The sequence below is a fragment of the Nannospalax galili genome, unplaced genomic scaffold (assembly GCF_000622305.1).
Source record: "Nannospalax galili isolate Female #2095 unplaced genomic scaffold, S.galili_v1.0 scaffold597, whole genome shotgun sequence".
NCBI classification, from domain to species: Eukaryota; Metazoa; Chordata; class Mammalia; order Rodentia; family Spalacidae; genus Nannospalax; species Nannospalax galili.
The window spans coordinates 512542-535501 of record NW_008339519.1 but is presented as its reverse complement, the minus strand read 5'-3'; the positions used below and the strand labels follow the sequence as shown (position 1 = coordinate 535501).

Genomic DNA, 22960 nt, shown 5'->3' with positions numbered 1-22960 from the left:
CAGATTCTTTCCTCTGGCAAACTTTCCTCCACTTCTCAAAAACAGTCAGCATGGGGACTGGAGAGATGGCTCAGCGGTTAAGAACACTGACTGTTCTTCCAGAGGACCCGGGTTCGAATCTCAGCATCCACTAACAGCTAACAACTGTCCATAACTCCAGTTCCAGGAGATGCGATGGCCTCCTCTGTCCCTGCGGGCATTGCACAACATGGGTGCACTTATATACATGTAGGCAATGCACTCATACACATAAAAATGAAAATAATAAAATATTTTTTAAAACTAAGCCCAGGAAATTTGCTAATCAGTTTGATTCAGCCATTCAACTGTGCATCCAGATTTTAAAGCATCTGATTGTGTACCACAAACAGACAAATTTTGCCAGTTTCAAAAGATCCAGTTGGTTTCACTTCCAATATCCACTGCATGTCTGGCTGGTTAACCAAGTTCAGTCATCTGCTGTCTGCTCCCTGGACATCTAGGGGAGAAATTTTCGTGCCTGAGAGCCATTTTTCTTACCCTACACTTTTGCTCCTTTACTGTCTCTGAGAAGAGTTGAGTGATTTTTTTTTTTAGTTGTGGCATAATACTCTTCCTTTTAAAACCTGGAGTGACTCACATTGAATTTAAAATTTAATCCAGATTTCTTGGTGTGACCAACAAGGTCTGTATGTTCCATCTCCTGCCTGACACTCCAGCCTCTTCCCACATGTTTCTCCCCCTCAGTTAGTAGGCTTTGGCTACCCAGTTCTGTGCCCTGATCATAGGCCCATCAGGCACTGTCTGTCCTGGAGCCACAATCCTTGATAGTTTCTCTATAATAGGCACTTCAGTCTCAGTAAAAACTGTCAACTTTTTTCTTATGGCACAGATCACTATCTGCCTTCTTCATTTCTTCCAATAAAAGCCTAGCATTTCACTCTCCTTGTTTCTGTCTAGAAGCCCATCACATACCTAACCTAAAAAACCCCACATTTTGCAGAAGTCTAACACATGATTAATTGTAGAATGTGCTGTTGTGTCATGTACCACCCAGAAAGTAAAATCATTGCAAATTAAACCTTGGCTGAATGCTTACAACTACTGAGTGTAAAACAGTTTTGACTTGTGAAATGTTTATTTTCCTACGTGTATTCTTGAGTTAATGGGATGCACATATTACTGGCTAAATAAATGAATGTATGTTGCTTATTCAAGATTACTTATTTGATAATCTTTTAGGACAGTTATTGATAAAGTGACACAGATCAGATAGGCCATTACTCACACTGTGCATTAGAAGAGGCTGATGTTCTTATAAGGAAGTGTGAGTAATTGAAAGGATTGCCTGAGTAATTGGTCCAACTGCCTGCCAATTATTAGTTTCCTGAAAATAATTCAAATTCTGAATATGTAGGTCTTGAGCAGGCTGGGAAACTTAACACTCAAAAGACATTTCAAGAGACTTGTATGCAGTTCTCATGGAAGTAGATTCAGCCCTACACTTAAAGAAGCCAGAAGAGATAGGGCCAGATAGAGGTAGACATAGGATTGGTAGTGGGGAGATGGTGTGATATGTGTCTGATTCTTCTCTGTGTTCAGTAAAGTGCTGTGTGAGGTCACTGGCTAGGTGTGTTGTAGGGGAAGGATTTTGGAGCTTTGAGAAAGAATAATTAGGGAATGAGAAAGCAAGAGGAAGTAAGGTGTTCAATGGAAATGGAGCAGGTCTGCAGAAAGAGCCAAGAACCACTGAAATAGAAGACCAGGTGCCTGACTGGATGCTGGATGGTATCCCAGTGTGGTCAGGTAATAAGCACTGTCTGCTGGAAGAGAGTGCACCCTTTGGTTGCCTGGGTGGTTCTTCTCTAACCGTCATGGCATTTCCATAAGACCTCACTATTCCCAGATAACTATAAAACCGTGGCATCCATTGTTATAATTTGTATGTTTAAAATAAATGAATAACAAGTGGAGGGAGGTTAGATTCAAACACCAACCTGGAAATGGGAAACCCAGGATCTTAAGCACTAAAGTGTGCTGCTACAAGAGCCTCTGTAATGCTCATGTAAACTGGGTAGTTTTCTGTTTTTCCAGGGAAATAATCCAGGCTCCTCAGACAACTTAACACTCTGCTCTTATGTCCTTCCTTATCTACAGTTACGTACGCAGCCTCCATTATGGGGTCCAGTCTTTAAACCTTCTTTTAAGGATGTGATCTAAAGTTTTCATGCATGAATGTTTGCTCTGTAAGTTGATGCAGTAGGGCCATGGGTAGAACATAGCACCCCGGTTCTAGAGTGCTCTGTTCTCCTACCTCCAGGGCTTGCCTCAACTTGGGTTTTTGTTTGTTTGTAGTTGTTGTTTTGGCTGCGTAGAGCAGCTTCACCCTTATTGGCTGAGTCCCACTGATCTCTGATCTTAAGATCTCACCTGAAACCTCACTACTTCCAAAAAGCCTCTTCTGATCCTCCCAAGTTTGAGGTGGCTGAACTTCCCTCACCCTCCCCTGACACCCTGCACCACCCATCAGGCCAACAGTGCTACCACTCCGGGTCCCTGATCTGTCTGCTTCATTCCTGATGGGCACCCGCCAGACTTCAGCACCTAACCCAGTACCTGACTAAGAGGAGGGCTTCATATTTGGGAAGCTCATGAGAACTTCTGTCTTCCTTCATGAAGTATGACTTAGAATAATTTATTATAAAATGTAGTTGCAAAGCCAGATGTGGAGGCACTCCTAACATACATGAGGTTGAGCTGGGAAGATAGTATTTTCTAGACCAGCCTGGGTTATAAAGTGAAACCCTGTCTGAAAAAAACTAAAAAACAGGAAAATAGATAAAAATGCAATTGGGGAGCCGCTGAGATTGAACAATTAAGGACTCTTGTTACCAAGCCTGATAATCTGAGTTTGATTCCTGGGTGGAAGGAGAGAACCGATTCCCGCAAGTTGTCTTCCGCCTTCAACACAGGTGACTTGGCATGTGCACACCCCTTCTCCACACAAACGCAAATATAAATGAAGAAATGTAAGAAAATTAAAAATATAGTTGGGGTTAATAGTATAACAGTAATGTGCATTATAAAATCTGGTAGTAACTATGAGCAAAGTAATCACAAAAAATTACAAAAATATTTTTAAAATAGACCTCTTTGTACCACATTTTATACAATTTTAAAATTCTGTAGTAATTTATTCTTTCAGCATTCTATTGATACCCTGCTAAGGCACTATTTCAAGCCAGCAAGACGCTTCTGCCTTATCAAGCCAGCTCATGGCTTTTGCTGACATTCAGTGTTTGTTCCCAGGCTTCTTTTGGTCTATAGCTTAACTACTTTCTCGCAAGTTTGTGCCAGATAAGCAGCAAAGTTCAAAGTTAATTCAACTTGAAGATTTTTGGTTTTTATAATTATTTAGCATAGCCCTGTTTTTTTCTCCCCTGTACTATGTGGCATTCTCCCATTTATGCCTCAGCCTTCCTGGGGTGGGTGTGTTTTGATGGATCAGAACAGTGAGTAACTTCTGTCAAAATGAAAGAGTTTACAGTCTTTTGCCCTGTGTTTCCAGTGTGGCCTTTGCTGTATCAGGACAGAGGAGGTCATAGTGCCATGGCTGTAAAGAGTTATCTTCAGCACTTTGGAAAACATTACAGCTCTTCTTTATGTCAAAGTTTATTTTCTTTTATCTCTTAAAAAATTAGTAGTATTGGGCTGGAAAGATGGCTCAGCAGTTAAGAACACTTGTTGTTTTTGCAGAAGTCCTAGGTTCAAATCCCAGCACCCACATGGCACCTAACAACTGTCCATAACTGCAGTTCCAGGGGATCCAACAGCCTCTTCTGTCCTCCATGGGCGTTGCATAACACGGGTGCACTTACCTACACGCAGGCAATATACGCACACACATAAAATAAAAAATAATAAAAGAAAAAAAATAAAATTAGTAGTGTTCACATTTTGTGTTTTAACTATTTTCTCTCATCTTTAATATTAGTGACATCCAGTGTCCCATACCAAATGCTCACTAACAGTCTGGTATATCCTTCTCTGTCACATCTGAGTAAATCTTGTATATTATCTCAGTAGCAGCCAGATTACATAAGACTTTAAACATTTTTAAAAATTACATTTATTCATGTATGCCTGTACATGATGCTCTTGTGAAGGTCAGAGGACAAATTATGGAAATTGGCTCTCTCCCTTCACCCTGGGAGTCCTGGAGATCAAACTCAGGTCTTAAGGTTGATCAGCAAGCAAATTTACCTGCCAAGCCATCTCACCAACCCAGGATTTTCTTATTTTTCTTATGCAATTGTATTTGGTTTCCTTTCTACCTTTCCTAAGAGTGTGATGCACTAGATTTATTTATATCCTTAGCAGGGAAGGGCCAAGGAAAGCATTTTTTGTAATGATTTTTAAATTAATAGATATTAAGCTAAGCACTTGATAAGAATCTCTTCTAAAAACTGTGCCCAAACCATCATGCTGAAATAGTATTAAGGCCCAAAACTCTGAAAGTTGGCAGGCCACATAGATTCTGGCTTACCCTGCAGTTTCTATAGCTGACTGAATGCTGTCTCACTCTACGGTTTCCAGAAAAATAAGATGCTAGTTTGCCTCTTTGAGCCTGTGGCTTAGGTTCTTTTAAGTTTGCAAATACCATTACATTATATCAGATATAAATATTATATATTATATCAGAGAACCCCTAAACATTCAGCAAATCACGGTTATTTTTTAGTACTTGTGACTTCAAAATGATTACCATTCATTATGTTATGTAAAAAGAGAGGCTGATAATCCTTCATTGCAGCCATGAAATAATTAATACTGTATGCAAAAAAGGAAAAGAAACTTAATAACCAGTGATCTTAGTTTTATTTCTCTTTCTTCCATCTGTTCTTCCATACAGGTACAACTTGGCCAAGTAGAAATCAAATGTCCTATCACAGAGTGTTTTGAGTTCCTAGAAGAAACAACTGTTGTCTACAATTTAACCCATGAAGACTCCATCAAGTATAAGTATTTTCTGGAACTTGGCCGGATTGACTCCAGCACCAAGCCGTGTCCTCAGTGCAAGCACTTTACAACTTTTAAGAAAAAAGGACATATTCCCACCCCTTCCAGATCGGAAAGCAGATACAAAGTAAGCGTGTCCCCAGAGTTGTGGGTTAGAGGTCACAGGATGGGAGCAGCCATGGTAAACCAAATGGTGGTGGGCGTTATCTGGGCTTCCTTCTTGCTGGCCTCAGGTGAGCAGATGTTGCCTATGATTCTGACAGGTGTGATGTGGGGAGACACTAAGAACACTCTACCTAACAGAAAGACTAAGCTTTAGAGTAGCACTCTTTCCTTTTATCAAATACTAAATCAATACTAGGGCTTTTTCTTTTTCTTTTCTTAATATGAATTTGACTTTTTCAGTGGTCCCAATATTCATCTCCTGGGCTGTGTCTATAATAGTGAATATTGTATAAACATTGTTCAATATTGTATCACCAGATACAGAATTGTCAGTATGTGCTTGGCATTTGCTCAGTTTATTTGACAGATGAATGTGACACAGTCCCTTCTTCAAAATAGTCTCAGAGGTGTGTTGATCAGCTTTCTGTTACTGTAACAAATACCTGAGATAATCAACTTAGGAAGAAAAGGTTTATTTTTGGCTCTCAGCCAGTTTTGAGGTTTGAGTCCATGACGAATTAGCCCTGTTGTTTAGGGCCTATGGTGGGAGCACATGACAGAACAAAACCACTCACCTTGTGGTTGTGAAGCAAAAGACAATGGAGAAGGGGACTAGGGTTCTAGATTCTCCTTCAAGGGTGTGCCCCTTTCCATTAGACCTCCTAAAAGCTTCAAGGCCTCTCACTGGCACCACCCTGGGAACAAGCCTTTATTTAGCACATGGTCCTCTGGAGGACTCAGAAGAGGCATACTGTAGCAGAATAAGGACACATGTACTAAATGGTAGTTCATTCTGATTAAGGAAGCAAAGCAGAGGCGCCCACAAATGTCCATGCATTTTGGACATGTGCAGTGCTTGATTTGGGGACACGTGAGGAGGAATGGGTACTAGCTAGGGTGTCAGGAATGGCTTCATGAAGAAGGAGTTGTTCTCCAGGTAGATGAAAGCTTTTCAGGGAAAGTATGAGTAAGAGCCCAGACCTAGAGGCAGAGGCTGTGCCTGTTGAAAACAAGTAGGAAGGAAGGGAGAGGCAGCCAGGCAGGTAGATAAGAGCAGGTCACGTTCAGTCTTGTAGCCTGTGCTCAGAAGTTTGAATTTAATTGTGTAGGCACCAGAGAAAGATCATTCTGCAAGCATTCACAGAGGCTGCCACAGGAGGGCAAGACCCTGGGCCGGGAAAACCAGACAGCAGCTGTGGCATGCAGTCTAGAGAGATCTTAAGATGCAAGAGTGATCCAGGCTCACCCCAGAAAAATTGTCTTGCAATATGTTGCACCTTACTCTGTGCCTAACATGCAGCCGAGTAAAGGATTTGTAGTAAAAGAGGCAGGAAACTGGGGAGGCTACAGTGTTCATTCTTGTCATTACAACAGGTGGCAAAGTGAAGTGGTTTCAAAGCTATTTGAAGTCGTCTCCATTTAAGGCAAGTTTCTGCCCATGTTCCGTCTCGGAGGCAGCAACCACTACATTATTCATCCTGGCGCTTTGAGGAGACTGTGGTTTAGTAAGGAGTTTCCTCCTCTGCCAGGGCAGCAGTGAGCTGGAGCATCGCTCTGTTGCTCAAATCCTCTTCATGACTAATTGTTTTATGAAGCTGCTCGACTCTCACAGTTAATATTTTTATTTGTGATTTTTTTTAATGCAGTCTAGTCTCTTTAAGGCATAACTGTCAGGAAGAGCCTTTTGTTAATCTTCTATAAAACATGTCATCTTATTACGGAATTGTGTAACTAAGATAATACCCTACAGAGATGCCGGCTGCTGACTTAATGGAATATTTTTGTTTGATGATGTATATTCTTAGGTTACTTCAAATAGACTTTATTACAGTTGTATTTTATTGATGTTATCAGAATATTATTAGTTTTAGAAGAACTTGTCATTCCATAACTTAGGCTATTTGGTTTTTCTAAATTATTTTTAGAAGTAGGTGTTTGTATAAAATGAGACTATACAATCTTGGAATTTGTGGTAATTAAAATATATAATAGAATCAATGTGAAGATAATTGAGTAACTTAAAGTGTATTATTCTTATTATATGGGTAGCAGGTAGTATAATTTAAAGTACAGTTATAGCTAGAATAAAATAATGTCTTGTTTCATCCAAAACCACATTGCGATAAGCATAGTTTATCACAATGCATATATATTCAGAGTGAAATACGAGATCCTGTATGTGTATAATCTTGAGTGAACCCAAAGTATTTGGATAGTATATCTCAATCCTAGGTAGGCTTCCTTCAGTGTCTGTCAGCTTTGTTGTAGTTAAGCAGAGGAGCAGAGACCCAGTGGACCATGATGTTCTCCTTAGCAGACTCTAATGCTCACTTGTGATGTGTACAAGAGAAAAAGTAACAAAATAAATGTTAATAATAAAGCAGCTACAATCCTTAGAAAGTAGGTGAGAGATGAAAATCTAAATATATGTTGGTCATCTTTATGTCACTGTGACAAAATATCTTATACACTTGACTTACAAGGAGGGAAGATTTCTTTTGTTTCCTGGTTTCAGAGGCGTCAGTCTGACTTTGGCTGTCCTCATTGCTTTGGGGCCTGTGGTGAGGCAGAGCATTATGGTAGAAACATGCAGTGTGACAGATGAAGCAAAGAGAGGGAGCAGAGGCCTGGGTCCCAGTATTTCTTCAAAGGCATACTCCTCAATGATCTAACTTCATCCCCTAAACCTACCTCCTAAAGGCTTCACACCTAGCAAAGCACCGCAGGTGGCATCCCAGCCTTCAAGAGCATCACAGGTCTTTAGGACATTCCAGATCCATGTAGCAGAATACAAAAATACAGAATACAACTGTAGCAGAATACAAAAAGAAACTGTCATGCAAATTTAACAGTAGTCAGGTTGACACTGAATGTGGGCATAGTTACTTTTGTTTCTTCTGGTTATTCTCCTAGAGGGAGAAAAATCTACAACTGTCTATATATAATCTCCCTGTTCTATGTGGCACACAGCTCCAACCATGATCAGAATAATTCTTGAAGCAATGATTGTTTTTTTCACTATTTCTAGTAAAATGTCCATATAGGTTTCCTCATCACTGAACTCCAAGCATTAGCATTACCTGATTTACATGTGCAAACTTCTCTGAATATTAAGGCAAGGGGGGCATTGACATGGGTACTGCAGTGAGCCTGGGGCATACATGTGTACAGGATAGCACTCTAAATTGACAGTAAAATCTTAGGACTTGAGGTGAGCAAATGGCAGTTTTCATTTTGATGTATTTTACTCATTCATCCCAATAGCTAAATCCACTTTCAGTTTGGTGTGGTGGAAATGAAACATACTGCATTATAAGGTAACAATCAAAAAGTTTGCCCCTAACATTCTGAGTAATTTTAATAGCTCTTTATAATACTCTAGTCTCAGACAAGTTTTGTGCCTATTGTTAAATCCTTTGTCATGTTTGTTTCAGTAGTACTGTTTTTGAATTACTGATTTAGAGTATCTCTATCTAAGATGTCATGTTGAGTATTTATTTTGGTTTTGTCTGTCAGTTCAGAAGCAGTTAATTTAATAACTTAAAATTGTTTAAAGATGTCAATGTCATTTTCTAGCTAAGTGCTTCTGTGTGAAGTTGAAATCTAAAATTCCATATCTGAGACTTTCATTTATACAGCTTTTTGGTAAAATAACAGATTTGCTAAATATTTGTACTCAGCAGATAGATGGGAAAAGATAGGTAGGTGCTCGTTTGTCCTTCTAGGCCCTCACTCAGCAATTCACTTCTGGTGAGAATTTGAACAAAAGTATTATATTCTGAATACTTCAAACTCATATCAAATTGAACAAGTGCATTTCTGAGTAAAATATCTACCTTGAGATCACTTTGACTTTAATCAAAACAGTTTTACTTTTTTCCTCCATAAGGTTTCCATCATCTTGTCCCTATAGCTCATGCCATGCTATCAAAACATTTTATAATTCCTTTTCTAGAAAGGTAACTTCAATTTCCAATTAGGAATATGATTTCTAACTTAAATGGTCCTTCTCATGTGTTAGTGCCATGCCAGATGCCTATCAAGTTGCAAACAAGTTAACAGTGAGAAAATAAATATGGCTTAAATGTACTCATGCAATACCTAGAGACAAAAGCATCACCCACCCCAGAAGTTTTTCCCCATAGAGATTATCATCTGGGATTTTACGGTACATTTGTGTAGCTATTTGCTTAAAGTCTGTCTCTAACTGGTCTCTAGGAGGCTGGGTCCAGGCTGGCTTCATTCCCTGCTGATAAGCAGCAGAATGTCCTTGAGAGTATTTGTGTGAAATCTGTGTGCTGAAGGAGCTGATAAATGGCCCATGTGTAAATAATAAATATGTCCTATAATAAATGCAGGTGGAAAATGCTGAGAGCACAGGAGAAGAAAGGACAGAAGAGACTGGAAAGGCTTCACTGAGGAGTAAGGACATTAAGCCTTACATGCTGTGTTTACCAAAGTGGGTCAGAACACTGACTTTAAACTTGACTTAAACTCGCAGCCTGTCACACACATTGTATAGCCTTGACTGTAGTTTACACTTCTTTAACAGGGGGTGATAATAGACCTATATACTAAGAAGATAGTGAGGATTAAATGAGATCATGCACATAAAGGGCTTTTCTCTGTGGCTGCACATACCATGTGCTCAGTACGTACTAGAAGTCATTATGGTCATGATTATTGGTAGGCAAAGGAGCAAAGGTAGCAGCTTGGGTATTGAGAATGGGGTAGAGGGTCAGAAAGATTAGAAATTGAGTCAATGAATGAGTAAGAAATGAATGGTGGGAATAAGAGAGGGATGACATTGATTATGCATGGGAGAAGAAGAGTAGGAGGTTGTTTAGGTAGTAGAACGTTGCTTTTTTTCAGTTGGAAATAAGTTGGTGGTATTAAGCATAAAGACCCTTGGGACATCACAGAGATGCCTGGGAAGCATGACTCAGAAGTGATCTATAAGTCATCAGCGTTGGGAGGTGGAGAAGAGGGTTCGTAACTAAACTGATAAAAATAGAAAAATATTCTTTGGGAAAGAAAAAAAGTGAGAGCTGTTCTACTGTTCTTTGTGGAAGAGAAGAGGGGAAATGATCACCACATATCAGAAGTAGCTGTTCAACTTATAGGAATTACTGAGGTGGGTGCAATTCTAAGTTTGTTCTCCTCCAGCTACAGACTAAGAATGAGCCTCTTTTCATTCTGATTCAGTGAGAGCTGAAGGTCATACATATCAACACAGAACATGTTAAAGGCAGCTCTTGAGGCAAAACTAGTAGCAGTCCTCTTCGTTTCCCCACAAATGTTGAGCAGAACTGTGGTAATTTGCACAGTGGTGCAGTGACTCACCAATAAGATGTTCTGGAGAAACTCTTCTGTGCTCTTACTTGTAGCTTTAGCACTTTTTTCCCTTCTTATAATCATAAGCCCTCAGGGTAGCAATCATATTTTATAAAACTACAGAAATACATTATTTCAGTGTGTGGTGAAAGGAATTTCTTAAGGGCTTTTAGAACTCTGCTGAGTCAATAGGTGGCATTCTTCAAAGTATACTTAAACTTCCTTCTGGTACAAATGACAGAAGTTCTTTACAGATGCAAAAGTGTTTAAGGCTTTCCCATGAATGTGTGATTAGTATGCTTTGGTCTTCTGCCCCCCCACACCCCCAACACTACCACTTTAAGTTGACAGTGTTTACAAATGAGAAGCAGGCTGTGAAAATCAGCCAAAAGGTCAGTTTAGCTTCTGACACACACACACTGATTTCCCTTAGGGATTAATTCATCATCTGCTTTAGGGACTGATAGGAAGCAAATACAGTTTTGTTTTAATTGTTTCTATTTTATGTGATGAGTGTATTGCCTGCATGTATCTTAAGTGCACCTGTGTCATGCAATGCCAGTGGAGGACAGAAGAGAGAGTCATATTCCCTGAAACTGGAGTTAAATACAGTTGTTAGCTATCATTTGGATGCTGGGAACTGAACCCCAGTCCTCTGCAAGAGCAGCCAGTGATTTTAACCACTGAGCCATCTCTCCAGCCCCACAAGTGTAGGTTTTTGAATGATTATTATATGTGGAGGATAAAGATGAAGTTGTCTAGTCAAAGAAGCCATTTAAAACAAAGGATATGTTGCATATGTTACCCTTGAAAGCATTTATAATGCTTAGCTATGATGCAAGCCTACTGTATCTTATGAGTACCTTTCTCCGTTTGTGAATTAATGAGGTGCCTTGCTAAAGTTGTTTTCTGTTATTGTTTGCTTTGTTGATTCATTTGTTGATTTGCCTGACCTTCAACTTCTAACAACATCCAAATATTGGAATTCACTTAATATTTTATCCCATGTCTAACCCCCCAAACATTCTAAATAATTTTCATAATCAGAACCCATTGATAATATAAATTGACTTGCATGGTGCTTAAGAACTCTCTTTTGTTTTTGTTTGTTTTGTTAGTTTTTCTTCATTTTTTCTCCTGAGTCTTTATCATAAAAGACAATAGTCATTTCTTGATGTTGAACAACCAGGGTTAAGTAGCCAAGTCTGGTACTTATTTAGAATGGTCAGATGTTCAGGAGCAAGAGGGGTTAGGTTGGTGCATTTCTTCCCTACCACCCTTCTTAAGAACTCTCTTTTGTTTTTGTTTGTTTTGTTAGTTTTTCTTCATTTTTTCTCCTGAGTCTTTATCATAAAAGACAATAGTCATTTCTTGATGTTGAACAACCAGGGTTAAGTAGCCAAGTCTGGTACTTATTTAGAATGGTCAGGTGTTCAGGAGCAAGAGGGGTTAGGCTGGTGCATTTCTTCCCTACCACCCTCTGCCCGTCTCTCTTTTCTCATCTCTTTTCATTTAAGAACCCAGTGGAGCTGTCTACACTGATCCTCCCTTCAGTGTGCCTTCCAGCGGCCCACTCAGACTCTGAGAACCAGCATTGCTCACAAACTTGGTACATATAGATCTTTCCTTCCTATTTCCAGAAGTTCTAATTTTAAAATAATTCCAGGAATGTTCTCTCTCCATCACTCCCTGCCTGTCTCACTTTCAACTGACTAGTCACAGAGAATATCCCCATTTCCTCTTTGTCCGAGGGTGATTAAATGGCCTTCCTGCTGCTGTCTGTTATTACTGTTTATGGGCCATTGGCCTTATTGTTTTATTGAAAAACAGGATTGTGCCACACTTGGCTAGGAGTTAGGCAATGCAAGGCAGAATTTTCCAGTACCCTTTTGCATACATTGAGGTAGAAGTAGTTGCTCAAACAAGAAATAAGACTCACATACTTCTCTAGGTCTTACTTTCTCCATTTAGAGGAAGAGTCTATAAATACTTAAAAATATTTCTAGGTGGACTGGTGTGAAAAGTGATCTGAGGTGAGGGAAAGGGGGCTCTTTTGAGATAACCTTCCTTCCCAAGTTCTGCTACTTTGAATGACAAAATATGTCTCTTGGTTAAAAAATAAAAAACTACAGTTGAGGCAAATGTATTGTGCAATTAAGAACATGTAAAATTGAGCCCAAAGCTGGTATTGAGGAAGATTAGTAAGGTTATGTATGTGGTAAGCACTATCTCTTGGTATAACTTATTTTGCCCCCTGTTAGTCTTTGGATGTTTTCTCATCTTTTGGGCCCCAGCCTTTGGAGTTTCTCTTTCCTTTTCTAGCTTAGTTTCATCTGTACTGTCAGAGCATTAGGCAAGGTTCACTTGGCCACATCCAGGCTCTGTTAAGGTAGCCTTGCCTTACGGAGCCTGTGAGTTACTATGCTACCATTCAGTTGAGAACCTAGCAGGCAGTGAAATCTCAGGGAGTGAGACTGCAGGCAAGAAGTCCACTGTGAGGATCCGCTGTCTACTGCTGCCCCTCTGGCGTTAGGACTGGATGTGACAATGGAACAAACAGTGCTTCCTTGGGGTGTGTGAACCTGTGTGTCAGACTCCTTTTCAGCTCTCTGTAACACCAGCATTTCTTCACATTTCCCCTCTACAAGAAAAGCATCTACGATTCTTGAAAAACAAGAACAAAACGAAATAGCAACAACAAAAGACTCTTCACCTTGTATTGGTTACTTTTTTGTTGCTGTGATAAAACACGGTGACTGAGGCACTGTGAAGAGTTTATTTGGGCTTATGGTCCTATAGGGAGAGCCTATAATGGTAGGGAAGCATGGCAGCAGGAAAGCACTGTAGCAGAAACCTAGTGCTCACATCTCCAGTAGCAAAAAGGAAGCAGAAGGAGGGCCACCTGGAACTCCCAACTATGAATCTCCAAGCCCTCCCCCAGGAGTATGCTTCCTCCAGCAAGGCAACACCTTCTAAACTTCCACAAACACCACCACTAACTGGGACTCAGTGTTCAAATACAGGAGCCTATGGGGAATATTTCTTACCCATATCACCATACAACGCATACTTTCTGGCTATTTATTGCATTGGTTAGGTTGTTTAGGGCATACCCTAGTCTGATTTCTATATATTTCATACAAGGAGACTCTGAATCATGGTATATCCTGGTGCATTTGCCAGGATTATCAGGATTTATAGACCCTGTTTATTGGATATGTCAGCAAAGCTAAGGGTTGAGCTAGCTCAAGTGATATGTCTGTTCAGGCTCCATTAGAACACTTTGTTTCTCCATGTTCTTCCAGGGCCCCATGTACTATTCAGAGTAGACTCTGCCTGACATGTGGTCTTATCACATGTCCCAGCAACATTCTGCTTGTTGCTCAAGACCATAATCTCCCTGAAAATCCTTCCCTGAAACATCTTTCCCATAGCACTGACTTGTCCAAGCTTCTACCCTAGCAGTTACCACATGATTTTATTGCTGGCAGGCTTTATGTCTGTCTGGTTGTGATAAATTCTTTACAGACAAGATATTTTCATTCTTTTCTGTAGGCCAAAAAAAAAAAAAATCAGTACAGCCAGTACCTGCCATTTGGAGGTCTACATAAATCTCTAAGTGTATTGGATGACTAGGTTTTATAATTGAGAATCTTTTTAACCTGAGGTTCTGGTAAAAGAAATTCCTCATGGAAAACTGAGTTAACGCCTCTATCTTTAATATGTTTCACTTATTCATGGATATTATCTAACATGTAATGATTTTTGTGATGTATTTAAAATTACAGGGCTGTGTGTTGACTCAGTTAGTAAAGTGCTCGCCATATAAGCATGAGAACCTGAGTTAGAGTGCCCCAAACACACATAAAATCCAGGCTTGGAAGCATGTATCTGCAACCCCAGAATTGGGGGGATGGAGATAGGTAGATCCCAGGGGCCTTCTTGTCAGACAGCCTAACTAATTGATGAGCTCAGGTTCTGTGAGAAACATTGCCTCAGATATAAGGTGAAGAGTAACAGATGGACTCCTGACCTGTACACACAAGTATAAACACCCACATGATCGTATATACATACATACACCATACATATATACAAACACATTTTCAAAAATAAAATTGTGCATAGGAACATTTAAATTTAGGGAAAGTCAATATCTGGGGTTCTATTCATTTTGGACTCTGTGTTTAGCTTGGGAGTTTTTCTTGGCATGATGAGTTGACAGGAAAATTATCATTTGCTTTGAGCAGCTGGGTTGGTGTACTTAAGTTAGTATGGAAAGGTTCCTGGGGAAACTGATGTGCTTCAAATGTCAGAAATATAAACTTATTTTCTATTTCTTGATTCTTGTAGAAGAATATGCATGTTAATCATGATGATCAGTAAAATGTTATGAAGATAAAATATTTAGTAAACATCATCTGGTAATTTATGAAGTAGTGATACCACCTTAGGCACTGAATATAATTAGATACGTTGGTTGTTCTTTGAATTCTCTTAATTCCTTTTACAGATAACTTACTGATTGACTATGTTTTGTGTTGTTTAGCTTAGAGAATATAGGATGAATAAGACAGAAGCAGTCTTTGCCATCAGTGACTTTGTGGGCCTTTAAGGAGGTTAGACATCTACATGCCTAACATAAATTCTATGATAAAGATTTTAAGTCTGATTGGGAAGAATAGAGAAGACATTTGGAAGCAATATCTTCTCAGAAGATGTCAATGGCCAGATTGTGTTGATTGAACCCTTTCTAATAACAAGAAGCAGAGATGCACTCTTTCTGAGGTCACCTCAGTGAGGTTTGCTGAAGCCCCCACAGGAAGCAGGAAGGGAAGGCAGGGCAGTCATCCATACAGGCAGCCCTCAGGGAGAATCAGACACTTCTTGGCAACATGAGAGCACCAGTCAGTGTCCCTTCTCTTCTCCAGTGGTCTGTACTTGAACCACCTATTTCTCCGATGTCTTTACCTCCTTTGCAAAGGCAGAATATGCCTGTGTCCATTTCACTCTTCAGGAGTGAAAAACCTATTTTACTGATCTTCACTCAACAACCAGTGGTGCCAGGTGCTTCTTAGGCACCTTTGCAAATTGTGTCAATGAGTAGCTACATGTGTTTTGAGGAATCTGTGGTCTAACAATCTGTGGCTAAGGAGATGAGGTTGCATGGAAGAGAATAGCCCTTTCCAAACTTTCAGCATGGATGTGAATTGCCAGAAGATGATCTTGTAAAAATGTAAACTCTTGATTCCTCAGGTGTAGGGATTCAGAGCCCTGTGTTTCTCACAAGTTCCCAAATGGTGATGATCTTGTTTGTCCTCCAACCTCACTTTGAGTAGTGTATTAATTACTTTTATCATTGCTACGACAAAATACCTGCCAAGAAGCCACTTAAAGGAGGAAGGATTTGTTTGGCTTTATAGTTCAAGGAGCTGAAGTCCATCATAGTGGGGAAAGCATGGTAGAGGGAGCAGGAGCATCAGCAATCAGGAGCCAAAAGGTAGACAGAAAGTGGGGCCAAGCTATAAGACCTCAAGAACTGTCCCAGTGATCCACCTACTCCAGTAAGGCTCTGCCTCCTTAAGGATCTACAACTTTCCCCAGCAGCTCCACCAGCTGGCTACTAAGTATCCAAACACATGAGCCTCTGGGGGACATTTCACATTCAAGCCACTGTAAGTAGCAAGGAGGAAGCATGGTATTTCTGTGTGAAAATAATTTTATTGAGAAGACAGGCTCACCATGTGGTAGGTCTGTGGCTGTGAACTGGCATTTCATGAGGGAGTAACTGAGAACAAAGGAGTGCAGGAGGGTGCAGTGTTGCTGTCTGAGGTTATATGAGGCCAATTCTTAATATGGTTGAGATCAGAATGAATAAGGTATGTGGCATCCTCAGGCCAAAACGTCAGCATTGAAAACAGTCAGGTGTAATCTCTGAATACCAAAGTTTCTAGATGTTATCCAATCCTTAATATAATTTTAATCCAAAGCAGGGTGAGTGGTTGAGTATGAATTTTAATTATTCATATTTTTTTCAGCTCTTGCTTTATAATGTGTCAGTTTGTCTCTAAAAGTCTATGAGGATAAGAATTAGCAGTAGGGGGTGCTAGAGAGATGAATCAGCAATTAAAAGCACTGCTCTTGTGGAGGATCCGGGTTTGGTTTCCAGCACCCACATGGAGGCTAACAACCATCCGTAACTCCAGTTACAGGGGATCCAACATCCTCTTCTGACCTCTGTTGGCGTTGTAAGACATGGGTACATTTACATACATATAGGCAAAACACTCATACTTATAAAATTAAAATAATAAATATTTTTTTAAAAAGAATTAGGGGTACGGCTTATATTTTTATGAGAAATTGGGAGCCAAATTCCCTGGTCTAGACAACACGTGTCAAACTCCTTCATTCTAATTCCATAGGATAATCACACATTTCTAATTATCTTATTTGAAAATTCATAGTCGTGGTCACAAGAATCCTTGAACCGTTATCATATCCCATATTCATAAGTGAGTCCCAGCTTCAAAGCACCATTATATCCTTTCTTCTATTCATTAGTAATTCTAAATCTTATTTAAAACCCTGTTGGGCCTTTTGGAGATACCTCAATTGGTAAAGTAATAAAACATCAAGCATGAGACTCATGAGTTCATCCACAGATCACACATTAAGAAGAGCCAGGCATAGATTCATGTTTGTAATCATAGTCCTGGGGGAGTTAAAGACTGTTGGATCCTGGAACTGGTTGGCCAGACAGCCTAGCCTAATAAGTGAGTGTCAGGCCAAGTAAGATAGTGCATCAGAAACAAAATAAAAACCCAAAGTAGATGGCGCTTGAGGAACAACATTTGAGGTTGAATGCTTGCAGGTGCACAGACGTGCACACACATGCACAGTTGCACATTCGTAATCCCAGCACTGGGAGGTGAAGGTAGAAGGCTCAGGAATTCAAGATCAGTCATCCTTGGCTACATAGCAAGTTTGAGGCTGGTCTGATTACATGAAACCCTCTTTTCAAAAACAAGATTCATTTTCATTTTAGTATTCAGAAAAGGAAAAAGCTGTTATTTTAAAGAACTGAGTAGTAACATTCTTTCTTTTCAAACCAAGAGGTCTTCCAATGTCTGTGAGTGCATTGGGAATCCTTCAGACTGGTGACTTACTGAATAGTTCAGCACAGTGACCTTCTTTGTGTGGTGTGCTCTAAATTGTCACTCATCAAAGAAGGAGTGCTACTGAGGATGATCAGGTGCTTTGACTGAGTGAAGAGTATGTGTGGCCTGGTAGCCAGATAAACTTAGGTTTGAGGAACTTCTAACACCTACATCTTGTTACCTTGGGCAGAGTATTTGCTTTCTGGGCCTTGTTTCTTCATCTGTAAATGTTCACTTATGAGGGACATACATACTTGGTAACATTATTTTGAGAATAAGAAAAATAAGGCATGATAGTACCATTTAACAGAATTTTGAAAATAAATATTTTTATTATGAAAAATTGTATTTTTATATAAAGTTAAAAGCAGAAATATTTACTACTGCATATTTGCATAGGAGGAACATTGTTTATTCTTGCTTTTGTTTTTTCAAAAGATTTATTTTCACTTTATTTGTATGAGTGTTTGGCCTATATGTATGTATATGTAACATGTGCCTATAGCATTCATGGAGACTGGAAGCAGGTGACTGGAACTGTGGTTACAGGCACGTTTGAGATGTCACACAGGTGTTGGGAACTAAACCCAGGTCCTCTGGAAGAGCAGCAAATGCTCCTAACCACTGAACCCCTCTCTCTAGCCCTTGCTTTTCTTTTTTGAGACAAGGTCTTTCTCTATGTAGCCCAAACTGGCCTCCAACTCACAATCTTCCTGCCTCAGCCTCCCAAGTGCTGGGATTATAGGAATGTTACAGTATGCCCAGATTTTTTTATTCTTGGCATAAGTGAAAACTGTAGTGCTTTGATAAGCAAAAGAACTGTGATTATAACTACTTTCAGTTAATATATGTATGTTAATACATGAACCTCTATTGTCAAAACAGTCAGTATCCAAAACAGTAGGTGGTGGTATTATGTCAAGCGCTGCTGCAGCAGTGTGTCACAGCCAGTGCGCTTCTCAGCTGATGAAGGATCTGCGGGGCTTTGGTGTCCCTAAGTGGAGCAAACCTGTGTTAAGAAAAGCAATGGTGCCAGGTGTGGTGGCGCATGCCTTTAATCTCGGCGCTCTAGAGGCAGAGGCAGGGGGATCTTTGTGAGACACAGGCCAGCCTGGTCTACTCAGTGAGTTCTAGGCCAGTTGGGGCTACAGGGAGACCCTGTCTAAAAAAGAGGAAAAGCAAAGCAATGGAAATGACTGGAAAGTTGATTCAAGGGAAAGGTGAATTAATGGACAGGTGAAGCATGTGGATTTAGTGCAGTACAGGCCTTCAAGATTTACTCTGTGCTTCAATATAAGAGTTTCCATAAAACTAAGTTGATTTTCAAAATGTCTCAACAGTTTAATTCTTAAGTAGTCTCTAAACAATTAAATCATCTTTGCCAAACTGATTCCTTCCTCTTTCAGTAACAGTATTCATATCAAACAGAGATTGCTCTTGTTCTAGAGGGGAGACATTTCTAATGGAAACCTTTCAGCTAATTTCCCAGAACCTTACCATTCTTACCCCTTTAGATGCTTTCAGTGTATCTCCTAAGCAGTCAATATTATTTTTCTTGCACAGATCCAGTGCCCTACTTGCCAGTTCGTCTGGTGTTTTAAGTGCCACTCTCCTTGGCATGAAGGTGTTAACTGCAAGGAGTATAAAAAAGGAGACAAATTATTACGTCACTGGGCCAGCGAAATCGAGCATGGGCAGAGGAATGCCCAGAAGTGTCCGAAGTGCAAGGTGAGATAATCTTAGTGGGAAAGGGATAGAAGTTAAATCTGGGTGTAACAGAACAGTTCTCAAAATATGGGAGTGAATCATATTCATAATTACCAGGGCAGCTGTGAAGAAGTGTCTGCATTTTATAACAACAATACATTGCATGTCAAACTGAACATACATTTTTATAATCTGTCATTAGCATTATATTTCAGAATTTAAGGAAGCCATTGACAAATGCTGATTCAAAATATCGAAGTCCTTATCCTTCATTTAAACATTAAGATTACATGCATAAGTAAAAGCTACTATGAAAATATTACAAGTGTATTCTTTCTGCTTGCACACATAACTGCAGCCACTGTTCACTGGTGCAGACTGGTTTCCTGTCTTCAGATTACTTTCTGTCGACTGTTTCTGCTTTTGGTAAATCTGTCAAGGACAAAGCTAGTACTAATATTTGATTTTATGATTCCCATTTTTCCATTTTTCTCTCGACAGTCAAAAATATTAACAATCAGCTCTGTAGTAGTCAAGGAAGATTGTCCCTAGAGAGACCAAGTAACGCCAATTAAAAAAAAAGTTGGACTTGATGCTTACATGATATGGCTCTGTCGAAGTCTGAAGTGTTTATTTTAAAGGCTTGCTTTAGGAAATTATGTATGTGTGCAATAAATGCATATAAACTCTATGGCTTCCATCTTTGAACAAATTTACTTTTGCCAGTCATGTCTAAGTTGGGTCTAATTGTCTTTAAGAACAATTCTGCAATTGCTTCTGCAAGATCCAGCATTAGATAAATGAAATTTGAATTAAGAAAATTTAAAATTTCAATAATTGTGAATCTAAATTGTAGGAAAAGTATCTTATCAATTAACTTATTAATGAACATGTACAGATTTGCTATACCAAATCCACATTCTATTTTACATATATAGAAAGTAAGAAGTGTAGCATGAAACAATGTTACATTCTTAGTGGCAGGAAAAAATTGGGGGGAGAAGGTCTTTCTGGTTGCTCAGGCCTAGATCTGCTGGGATGACGTGATCCTCCTGCCTTCGCCGCCCCAATATCAGAAACTGTTGCTGGTTATCTGTGGGTGCTGCCTTTTGCCCAGGGACCACCCGTTCAGGGTAGGAGGAAAGTAGGCACAGAATCAACGACACAGACTCCAGGAGACTCACTGTGCAGTAAGCAAGCAAGTTTGTTTATTGCGTACAAAGGGCTTTCCTTTATACCCCTTATTCCTCCCCCATTGGTCTGCAAGCCAAGTTGTCTGAAGATCACTGGTGCGGCCACCGTGTCACCAGTCTCTGGCCTGGGTGGCAGATACCAGGTTAGCAGTTTGAGGAAGTAAACTGCGCAAAAGCCTCCAGGTCCGGGGCCTGGACGATACTCTCGAGCCTTCTCCTACATTTCCACCCCTTTGTTTTTAATAAAAGGCAGTCCAGCAGGAGTCAGGGTGCTACCTGACATCTTTACCTCTGCCTCGAGATGGCCTCAGTATTATGGGCTGTGTCTGTCTTAGGTTGTTCTTAACTCTGGGCATAAGCCTTACCTGTCATGGGAGCATGTCTCTAGCCCATGCATGTCCTGTCTTAGGTTGGCTTATCCTGGCAGAATCTTACCTGTCATTGATCATCTGCCCTCAAAGAGGTATTGTCTCAGGGGATATGCCAGGGTAGAGGGCTAGTCTAGGAGGAAGCCTCCTGTATCTGAGTGAGCCAGGCTTGAAACACCTCCTGTGGAGGGCCATGGTTTGGGCGCTGTAAAGCCATGAGGACCTGAAGGGTTGTTTTATTGATGGTGCGCTGACGGCGAATGTATGTCAGGAGGTACCCGAGGATGAATAAGACAAGGAGTACGACACCTCCTACTATTAGATAGGTTAGTAAACATGAAGAATCAAAGAATCTTTTAAGATTTTCCCAGATTTTTGTGATTAGACCTGTTTGTAATGGGAGGACCAAAGTTCTAGTTGAGTTTAATTGTATAATTTGTTCTGTTAAAGTGGATGAGTAATTAAGAGAGGCCCGAGACCAAGGGCCCTGGAGATAGTTGGCCAGTTGGATTCTGGTCTCTGTGCTATTATGTACCTGGTATGGGGTTAGGCACAGTGTATTGAACCTAGGATTGCAGGCCAATAAGGTCATTTCTTGTACCATGGCTAGGTCCTCCGTGACTAAGTCTATCTATTGTTGGAGGATGGATACGGCTTGGTACAGGTGCTGGTTGATTGAGTGTGAAGTACCGTGGAGGAGCGTTCCACCACTTGATTGAGTGTCTCCACTGTGGTAGTGCTCTGAGCAAGGGCCACAGCGGCAATAGTGGTGCCGGCTAGGGATGCAACAATGGCGGCGACAATCGCAGCAGTAATGCCAAAATCACATCTCTTGTGAGAAAGAGTACCAAGCTCCATTCGCTCCATAAGCATAATAGCATGAAAATGGGTCGCGTTGCTAACGGGCACCCAAACAGCAGCTGGTTTACGCAGAAGTAGAATGACATGAGCTGGGTAATGCCAGCAAGCAGCCAGAACACAGGTGGTATTGGGGGCAGTGCAATTAAGAGAATCCCCTGGATCGACAGAGACATTGGCCAGTAGCATGATATATGGGGGCCTAACACAAACAGGGGCGGGAGACAAAGTGCGAGAGTGCCTGTGAGTGATAGTGGGCTTGGGTTGGCAGGTTGTATTACTAGAATATGAGCCATTAAAATAGGAGGCCCCCCCTGGCAAAGAGCAAAGGGCGAAAGTCCAGGTAGGCGTGGGGGCCACAAAGGTCCCAGTTGCTGAGCAGGGGGTCATGTGCTGAAGGGCTGACTTTGCTCCCTCCCACATGGGTGGTAATAGGCGAATGGTCTTCAGGAGCCCAGCGCTCGCCCAGATGGTGCACCCTTGAAGTCACAAATGGGCGGAGAGGCCATGGGGGGCTGTGGATGACAGTGTTGCCATTGAAGAGGAAGGTGCACACGAGTGGATATGGAGCACATACACAGACAACGGGATAATGGAAGGTGATAGATTTTTGGCAGAGGGACTGGGCAGGTGTTGGTGGAGGACTTGTCCCACCTGTAGCTCTGAGAGCTGTGAGGACAGCGGCCTCGTTGGTATTCATAATGGGGGAGAGTACTTGAAGGCCAGCCATCGTGCCTGAGGTCTGGTTGCTGACATAATCATGGACAGTTAGGTTAAACAAGCTAAAACATGAGGAGACATTGACTGGCTTTTGTATGAAATCTCTCAGATTGAGGCAGAGTGACCCATTTAAGAGCCAGGTGCCATTGACAAGGGCCTGGGTGTAGATGGGGTCCATCATGGGAAGGTCAAGTGTATTATTCGTGGTGTAAAGGACAGGAAAGGCTGGAGACTGCATAGCCACAGGCATGACTATATATGGCATAGTATTACATACCACCATGGTGACCATCAGGGCTGCAAGTCCTTGGGTTCCTGTTGATCCATTGCGGGGCGCATATCCCTCACTGGCACCCATATTGGTTTAGTCTCACCCTGTGGGAAGATAGAAGCATAACTTTGCCGACATGTCAACAGGGGGGCAGGTGGTTGCCATTGACAAGTGATGGGGTCCTTC

At 40.8% G+C, this 22960-nt stretch overlaps 1 protein-coding gene across 1 annotated transcript in view; it reads left to right on the top strand.

Moving 5' to 3' along the window:
* Positions 1 to 22960, top strand: part of Rnf217 (ring finger protein 217) — a gene marked incomplete at its 5' end in the record, with an annotated part of 150443 nt that overhangs the window by 83290 nt on the left and 44193 nt on the right. The window contains 2 exons of the mRNA XM_029564099.1: positions 4892 to 5125; positions 19221 to 19385. Coding sequence (XP_029419959.1) covers positions 4892 to 5125; positions 19221 to 19385 — 399 coding nt within the window. The remainder of the gene's footprint in view (positions 1 to 4891; positions 5126 to 19220; positions 19386 to 22960) is intronic.